This window comes from Symphodus melops (genome assembly GCF_947650265.1).
Source record: "Symphodus melops genome assembly, contig: scaffold_284, whole genome shotgun sequence".
NCBI lineage: Eukaryota > Metazoa > Chordata > Actinopteri > Labriformes > Labridae > Symphodus > Symphodus melops.
In genome coordinates this window covers 25,001-33,920 of record NW_027636657.1, presented here as the reverse complement: position 1 = coordinate 33,920, position 8,920 = coordinate 25,001, and the positions used below count along the sequence as shown (strand labels likewise).

The 8,920-nt window shown below is 51.1% G+C and overlaps 1 protein-coding gene across 1 annotated transcript in view; it reads left to right on the top strand.

Moving 5' to 3' along the window:
• Positions 1-676: 676 nt before the first annotated feature.
• The window catches only part of tm9sf4 (transmembrane 9 superfamily protein member 4), a 14,139-nt gene continuing 5,895 nt past the window's right edge, over positions 677-8,920 (top strand). The window contains exons 1-10 of the mRNA XM_079373006.1: positions 677-784; positions 4,458-4,568; positions 4,728-4,827; positions 6,130-6,286; positions 7,088-7,232; positions 7,351-7,474; positions 7,589-7,710; positions 7,890-8,001; positions 8,274-8,344; positions 8,415-8,547. Of these exons, the coding sequence (XP_079229132.1) occupies positions 767-784; positions 4,458-4,568; positions 4,728-4,827; positions 6,130-6,286; positions 7,088-7,232; positions 7,351-7,474; positions 7,589-7,710; positions 7,890-8,001; positions 8,274-8,344; positions 8,415-8,547 (1,093 nt within the window). The 5' untranslated portion in view covers positions 677-766. The remainder of the gene's footprint in view (positions 785-4,457; positions 4,569-4,727; positions 4,828-6,129; positions 6,287-7,087; positions 7,233-7,350; positions 7,475-7,588; positions 7,711-7,889; positions 8,002-8,273; positions 8,345-8,414; positions 8,548-8,920) is intronic.

Sequence of the window (8,920 nt, the reverse complement as noted above, 5' to 3'; positions counted from 1 at the left end):
AGAGAGAGAGAGAGAGAGAGAGAGAGAGAGAGAGAGAGAGACAGAGACAGAGACAGAGGGAGAGAGAGAGAGAGAGAGAGAGAGAGAGAGAGAGATTTTAATTTTTGCAAAGAATTTTATTTACACAACTTTAATTGTCACAATTCCATAAAGTGCAAATGCATTAAAAACTCAGTTTGTTTTAAAAAGTCCCACCACACATATCCCACCTTCTCATAACTAGGGTCACTTTTTTTGGACCCATTCCCTTCTTGTTGTTGTTTGTTTTTAGCTGTGTGCACTTTAAGGTGAAGCCAAGTAATCTCTTTGTATAAAGACAATAAAGGCTTTCTATTCTAAAAACTTGTGCAAACAGCAACTCATCATCAACAACTGAACAAACAACATCATTAAAACACCAACGTTGTTTAAAAGCGTCCAAGTCTCCAATGTGTTTATAAAATGTAAACTCTAACCAGAGTCTGGCTCTGATGTTGGTCAGAGATAGTTCAGGAGCTGCCGCTTGTCTTTCTGCAGCTCCCATGATAAAAACCCTCTCAGTAAAAAACACATTAAAGAAACTAAAAACCAGAGAGGGAGAGAAACATCATTTAAAAGTCTTATTTTATTTTAACTTCGTTTCTTTTCCTTTTCGCGACGCTTTAATTTAAAGAAACTAAACCAGACTTCCGGTGTCTCCAGACAACACGGTCACCATTTACACCGTAACACCGCTGAACTGAACGCCGCTGTACTTCCGGTACGTCACTAATGACACGTATCCAAGATGGCGGCCGCGGATATGGTGAGTAAAAGTCTTCTTCTTGTTGTTTCTGGGAGTATTTAAAGAAGGGTTCGGGTTCAGGTTTCCCTAGATCCCACACAGACATTAAAGTGAGACAAAGACCAGGTCCGGGTCCGGGTCTATCTCATACTTTACCCGGGTCAGAGTTAGCTCGGTTAGCTGAACGTGACGGCTGTAAGCTAGCTGTTAGCTTCAGTTTTTTGTTTGAGTTTAAACTCTTTAATGTCATTAAAGCTAACTTTAGCACTTAACATCTCTGAGAGACAGCAGCACTTTGTTTCTTGTGACGTAATAACCCATAAATTACGTCATCTGATGACCATTTCTGTAAAGCTTTAAACACTTCATATCTCTCAGACTGACCTCTGACCTCCATCAGTCTGTTTAACATAGAAGTCACCTGAGGGCTGAATCTAAACCCTGACCCCCAAAGTCTGCACCCTAAAACCCCGACCCTGTTAAAACCCACGTCTGTATCGTTGATCGTCCCTCCTCTCTCTCTCTGTATCGTTGATCGTCCCTCCTCTCTCTCTGTATCGTTGATCGTCCCTCCTCTCTCTCTGTATCGTTGATCGTCCCTCCTCTCTCTCTCTCTGTATCGTTGATCGTCCCTCCTCTCTCTCTGTATCGTTGATCGTCCCTCCTCTCTCTCTCTGTATCGTTGATCGTCCCTCCTCTCTCTCTCTGTATCGTTGATCGTCCCTCCTCTCTCTCTGTATCGTTGATCGTCCCTCCTCTCTCTCTCTGTATCGTTGATCGTCCCTCCTCTCTCTCTCTGTATCGTTGATCGTCCCTCCTCTCTCTCTCTCTGTATCGTTGATCGTCCCTCCTCTCTCTCTCTGTATCGTTGATCGTCCCTCCTCTCTCTCTCTGTATCGTTGATCGTCCCTCCTCTCTCTCTGTATCGTTGATCGTCCCTCCTCTCTCTCTCTGTATCGTTGATCGTCCCTCCTCTCTCTCTCTCTGTATCGTTGATCGTCCCTCCTCTCTCTCTCTCTGTATCGTTGATCGTCCCTCCTCTCTCTCTCTGTATCGTTGATCGTCCCTCCTCTCTCTCTCTCTGTATCGTTGATCGTCCCTCTCTCTCTCTCTGTATCGTTGATCGCCCCTCCTCTCTCTCTCTCTCTGTATCGTTGATCGCCCCTCCCCTCTCTCTCTGTATCGTTGATCGTCCCTCCTCTCTCTCTGTATCGTTGATCGTCCCTCCTCTCTCTCTCTCTGTATCGTTGATCGTCCCTCCTCTCTCTCTCTGTGTCGTTGATCGTCCCTCCTCTCTCTCTCTGTGTCGTTGATCGTCCCTCCTCTCTCTCTCTCTGTATCGTTGATCGTCCCTCCTCTCTCTCTCTGTGTCGTTGATCGTCCCTCCTCTCTCTCTCTGTGTCGTTGATCGTCCCTCCTCTCTCTCTGTGTCGTTGATCGTCCCTCCTCTCTCTCTCTGTATCGTTGATCGTCCCTCCTCTCTCTCTGTATCGTTGATTGTCCCTCCTCTCTCTCTGTCTTGATCGTCCCTCCTCTCTCTCTCTCTGTATCGTTGATCGCCCCTCCTCTCTCTCTCTCTCTCTGTATCGTTGATCGTCCCTCCTCTCTCTCTCTGTATCGTTGATTGTCCCTCCTCTCTCTCTGTCTTGATCGTCCCTCCTCTCTCTCTCTCTGTCTTGATCGTCCCTCCTCTCTCTCTGTATGGTTGATCGTCCCTCCTCTCTCTCTCTCTGTATCGTTGATCGTCCCTCCTCTCTCTCTCTGTATCGTTGATCGTCCCTCCTCTCTCTCCCTGTATCGTTGATCGTCCCTCCTCTCTCTCTGTCTTGATTGTCCCTCCTCTCTCTCTGTCTTGATCGTCCCTCCTCTCTCTCTGTCTTGATCGTCCCTCCTCTCTCTCTGTATGGTTGATCGTCCCTCCTCTCTCTCTCTGTATCGTTGATCGTCCCTCCTCTCTCTCTGTATGGTTGATCGTCCCTCCTCTCTCTCTGTCTTGATCGTCCCTCCTCTCTCTCTGTATCGTTGATCGTCCCTCCTCTCTCTCTCTGTATCGTTGATCGTCCCTCCTCTCTCTCTCTCTGTATCGTTGATCGTCCCTCCTCTCTCTCTCTGTATCGTTGATCGTCCCTCCTCTCTCTCTCTGTATCGTTGATCGTCCCTCCTCTCTCTCTCTCTGTATCGTTGATCGTCCCTCCTCTCTCTCTCTGTATCGTTGATCGTCCCTCCTCTCTCTCTGTATCGTTGATCGTCCCTCCTCTCTCTCTGTATCGTTGATCGTCCCTCCTCTCTCTCTGTATCGTTGATCGTCCCTCCTCTCTCTCTGTATCGTTGATCGTCCCTCCTCTCTCTCTCTGTATCGTTGATCGTCCCTCCTCTCTCTCTCTGTATCGTTGATCGTCCCTCCTCTCTCTCTCTGTATCGTTGATCGTCCCTCCTCTCTCTCTCTGTATCGTTGATTGTCCCTCCTCTCTCTCTCTCTGTATCGTTGATCGTCCCTCCTCTCTCTCTGTATCGTTGATCGTCCCTCCTCTCTCTCTGTATCGTTGATCGTCCCTCCTCTCTCTCTCTGTATCGTTGATCGTCCCTCCTCTCTCTCTCTGTATCGTTGATTGTCCCTCCTCTCTCTCTCTCTGTATCGTTGATCGTCCCTCCTCTCTCTCTCTCTGTATCGTTGATCGTCCCTCCTCTCTCTCTGTATCGTTGATTGTCCCTCCTCTCTCTCTCTCTGTATCGTTGATCGTCCCTCCTCTCTCTGTCTATATTGTCCCTCCTCTCTCTGTCTTGATCGTCCCTCCTCTCTCTCTGTCTTGATTGTCCCTCCTCTCTCTCTGTATCGTTGATTGTCCCTCCTCTCTCTCTGTCTTGATTGTCCCTCCTCTCTCTCTCTCTGTCTTGATTGTCCCTCCTCTCTCTCTGTCTTGATCGTCCCTCCTCTCTCTCTCTGTATCGTTGATCGTCCCTCCTCTCTCTCTCTGTATCGTTGATCGTCCCTCCTCTCTCTCTCTCTGTATCGTTGATCGTCCCTCCTCTCTCTATCTCTGTATCGTTGATCGTCCCTCCTCTCTCTCTCTCTGTATCGTTGATCGTCCCTCCTCTCTCTCTCTCTGTATCGTTGATCGTCCCTCCTCTCTCTCTCTGTATCGTTGATCGTCCCTCCTCTCTCTCTCTGTATCGTTGATCGTCCCTCCTCTCTCTCTCTGTATCGTTGATCGTCCCTCCTCTCTCTCTCTGTATCGTTGATCGTCCCTCCTCTCTCTCTGTATCGTTGATCGTCCCTCCTCTCTCTCTCTCTGTATCGTTGATCGTCCCTCCTCTCTCTCTCTGTATCGTTGATCGTCCCTCCTCTCTCTCTCTGTATCGTTGATCGTCCCTCCTCTCTCTCTCTATCGTTGATCGCCCCTCCTCTCTCTCTCTCTCTCTGTATCGTTGATCGCCCCTCCCCTCTCTCTCTGTATCGTTGATCGCCCCTCCTCTCTCTCTGTCTTGATCGTCCCTCCTCTCTCTCTCTCTCTCTGTATCGTTGATCGCCCCTCCTCTCTCTCTCTCTCTCTGTATCGTTGATCGCCCCTCCCCTCTCTCTCTGTATCGTTGATCGCCCCTCCCCTCTCTCTCTGTATCGTTGATCGCCCCTCCTCTCTCTCTGTCTTGATCGTCCCTCCTCTCTCTCTGTCTTGATCGCCCTGGCGTGCTGCAGGAGACGTGGTGGGCCTTGCTGCTGTTGTCCTTGTTGCCTGGCGTCCGGCTCTTCTACGTTCCTGGAGTCGCCCCTCGGGACTTCCATGAGGGCGACACAGTGGACATCAAGGTGAGACTGCAGGTCGCTCAGTCTGAGCTGCTTTGACATTGCAGCGCCATCTTCTGATTCTTGATTGGTCGAGGTCATCAGTGACCTCAGAACAGCGTGGTGGACTGTGACCTCTGTGATTGGCTGAGAGGACGCTTCATGGTGACTTTGTTGTTTCAGGCCGTGAAGCTGACGAGCTCCCGCACTCAGCTGCCGTATGAATATTACTCTCTGCCTTTCTGTAAGCCCGACTCCGTCTTCTACAAGGGAGAGAACCTGGGTGAGTGTCCTGTCTCATGACCTGTGTCCTCCTGTGTCTCATGACCTGTGTCCTCCTGTGTCTCATGACCTGTGTCCTCCTGTGTCTCATGACATGTGTCCTGCTGTGTCTCATGACCTGTGTCCTCCTGTGTCTCATGACCTGTGTCCTCCTGTGTCTCATGACATGTGTCCTCCTGTGTCTCATGACCTGTGTCCTCCTGTGTCTCAAGACCTGTGTCCTGCTGTGTCTCATCACATGTGTCCTCCTGCGTCTCATGACCTGTGTCCTCCTGTGTCTCATGACCTGTGTCCTCCTGTGTCTCATGACCTGTGTCCTCCTGTGTCTCATGACCTGTGTCCTCCTGTGTCTCATGACCTGTGTCCTCCTGTGTCTCATGACCTGTGTCCTCCTGCGTCTCATGACCTGTGTCCTCCTGCGTCTCATGACCTGTGTCCTCCTGTGTCTCATGACCTGTGTCCTCCTGTGTCTCATGACATGTGTCCTCCTGTGTCTCATGACATGTGTCCTGCTGTGTCTCATGACATGTGTCCTGCTGTGTCTCATCACATGTGTCCTCCTGTGTCTCATGACATGTGTCCTCCTGTGTCTCATGACCTGTGTCCTCCTGTGTCTCATGACCTGTGTCCTCCTGTGTCTCATCACATGTGTCCTCCTGCGTCTCATCACATGTGTCCTCCTGTGTCTCATCACATGTGTCCTCCTGCGTCTCATCACATGTGTCCTCCTGTGTCTCATGACCTGTGTCCTCCTGTGTCTCATGACCTGTGTCCTCCTGTGTCTCATCACATGTGTCCTCCTGTGTCTCATGACCTGTGTCCTCCTGTGTCTCATGACCTGTGTCCTCCTGTGTCTCAAGACCTGTGTCCTGCTGTGTCTCATCACATGTGTCCTCCTGTGTCTCATGACCTGTGTCCTCCTGTGTCTCATGACCTGTGTCCTCCTGTGTCTCATCACATGTGTCCTCCTGTGTCTCATGACCTGTGTCCTGCTGTGTCTCATGACCTGTGTCCTCCTGTGTCTCATGACCTGTGTCCTCCTGTGTCTCATGACCTGTGTCCTCCTGTGTCTCATCACATGTGTCCTGCTGTGTCTCATGACCTGTGTCCTGCTGTGTCTCATCACATGTGTCCTCCTGTGTCTCATGACCTGTGTCCTCCTGTGTCTCATGACCTGTGTCCTCCTGTGTCTCATGACCTGTGTCCTGCTGTGTCTCATGACCTGTGTCCTCCTGTGTCTCATGACATGTGTCCTGCTGTGTCTCATCACATGTGTCCTCCTGTGTCTCATCTGTCCCCGCAGGCGAGGTGTTACGGGGGGACCGAATCGTGAACACTCGCTACAACGTGGAGATGAACCAGGACAAGAAGTGTGAGCTGGTGTGTGACAAGAAGAAGCTGAGCGTGGAGGAGAGCCGCCTGATGGCCGAGCGAATCCAGGAGGAGTATTACGTTCACCTGTGAGCGTTCAACCATTAAAACACTCTGGGGGGGCGTGGCCTCTTCAGGCCAAGCAGCAGAGTCCTCTCTACGTCTCTATAATAAGAATCAGTGTGTTTGTAGCAGAGCTGCGTGGAGATGAACAGGTGGCGTGCAGACAGTCTGTAGAGATGGCGTGCAGACAGTCTGTAGAGGTGGCGTGCAGACAGTCTGTAGAGATGGCGTGCAGACAGTCTGTAGAGGTGGCGTGCAGACAGTCTGTAGAGGTGGCGTGCAGACAGTCTGTAGAGGTGGCGTGCAGACAGTCTGTAGAGATGGCGTGCAGACAGTCTGTAGAGATGGCGTGCAGACAGTCTGTAGATGTGGCGTGCAGACAGTCTGTAGAGGTGGCGTGCAGACAGTCTGTAGAGGTGGCGTGCAGACAGTCTGTAGAGGTGGCGTGCAGACAGTCTGTAGAGGTGGCGTGCAGACAGTCTGTAGAGGTGGCGTGCAGACAGTCTGTAGAGGTGGCGTGCAGACAGTCTGTAGAGACGGTAGAGGTGGCGTGCAGACAGTCTGTAGAGACGGTAGAGGTGGCGTGCAGACAGTCTGTAGAGACGGTAGAGGTGGCGTGCAGACAGTCTGTAGAGACGGTAGAGGTGGCGTGCAGACAGTCTGTAGAGACGGTAGAGATGGCGTGCAGACAGTCTGTAGAGACGGTAGAGGTGACCGGTTCCCATGACAACGACCAAGTGTGACTTAATTCAGTGACGTCAGGTTTTAGGGTAAAGAATCAGTGTTGGTGTCATAAATGTCCACATGTGTTTTATTCCGTGTCTCAGAATCGCAGACAACCTGCCCGTGGCCACCAGGTTGGAGTTTTATCCGAACAGAGAGGCGGGCGGCGAGGACGAGCAGAAGAAGGACGTGGTGAAAGACATCCAGTTTGAACACGGATACAGACTGGGCTTCTTCGACAACAACAAGGTGTGTGTGAAGAGCGTCTGTGATCCTGACACTGATCCATCAATCAATCAATCAATCAATCAATCAATCAATGGAGTGATCTGTTTGTTCACTCTGGTCTGTCTCTCCTCTCTCTCAGTTCTACCTGCACAACCACCTGTCCTTCATCATCTACTTCCACAGAGAGAAGCTGGAGGAGGGCGACGTCCACAACTACAGGGTCGTGCGCTTTGAGGTCATTCCTCAGAGTGTCAAAGTCGACGGTAGGTTTGAAAGCCCCCCCCCCCTTCCCCCTTCCCCCCCCCCCCCCCCCCCCCCTCCCCCCCCAAACGTAGGCTCCGCCCTGTGGTCACATCAGGGCTGTTTTCTCTTCTCAGATCTGAAGGCTGTGGACAATGAGAAGACTTGCACGCTGCCTGAGGCCAGTGGCTCCACCCCCCAGGAGGTCGACCCGGCCAAAGAGAACGAGGTCCTCTTCACCTACTCGGTGCACTGGGAGGTCAGTGTCCCTGCAGGATCCAGGTTCTAGCCCTGAGGAGTGCTCACATTGTTGGCATGGGGAACTTTGGGCTTATGTTTTTGTTGCCGTGGTAACAATCAGGCATCTCAAGAGTTTGACTTTTGTTTTAATGTTGAACTTCCTGGTGTCGTGATGACCCGTCCTTGTGTCCGCCGCAGGAGAGCGAGGTGAAGTGGGCTTCTCGGTGGGACACCTACCTGACCATGAGCGACGTCCAGATCCACTGGTTCTCCATCGTCAACTCTGTCGTCGTGGTCTTCTTCCTGTCTGGTATGATGTCATCTCAGTGTCAACAATAACAACACGAGGCCCCGTGTCCAGCGGGCCTCGTGGGTGATGCGGTATATTTTGGTAAACGCCTTTCAGAGAAGCTGAAAGATTTCAACTTGAGCGAATAGTTCAGAAAAAGACGGTGTGCGCTGCTTCTCTTAAAACAGAACGCCGGGAGAAGGCGGGGCCTCGCGCAGTTCTTGAAAATGTCAAGAAGTCAGTGAAGGAAAGTGACCTCCACTTCCTGTTTGTGTTGTTGTCTTTTCTCTCAGGTATCCTCAGTATGATCATCATCAGGACTCTGAGGAAGGACATCGCTAACTACAACAGAGAGGACGACATCGTAAGGACAACAGTTCTCTAAATGCAGAAAGTTTCACAGCCTGCAGTAACATGTCTCCTCCCTCCAACAGGAAGACACCATGGAGGAGTCAGGATGGAAGAACGTCCACGGGGACGTGTTCAGGCCTCCTCAGTATCCCATGATCCTCAGCTCTCTGCTGGGCTCAGGGATCCAGCTCTTCTGCATGATCCTCATCGTCATCTGTGAGTTGTTCCTCATATCTGTCACATGACTGAAGTACGCGCTTAAACGAGTCCAGAGGATAACGTCCTCGTGACGCCTTGACAAATAGGAAGGAGGTCAGTCTGAGATGAGTGAAGGCGTGCTTCTTCTGACACGGTTCCTTTTGACGGCTCAGTCAGGATTTCAGATGAGTGACTTCAGTCAGAAGGCCATGTGGTGGCCACTGTAGCTTCAGTGTTTAGCCAGCTCTGCATGTAGAGACACTGTAGCTTCAGTGTTTAACCAGCTCTGCATGTGGTGGACACTGTAGCTTCAGTGTTTAGCCAGCTCTGCAGGTGGTGGCCACTGTAGCTTCAGTGTTTAGCCAGCTTTGCATGTGGTGGACACTGTAGC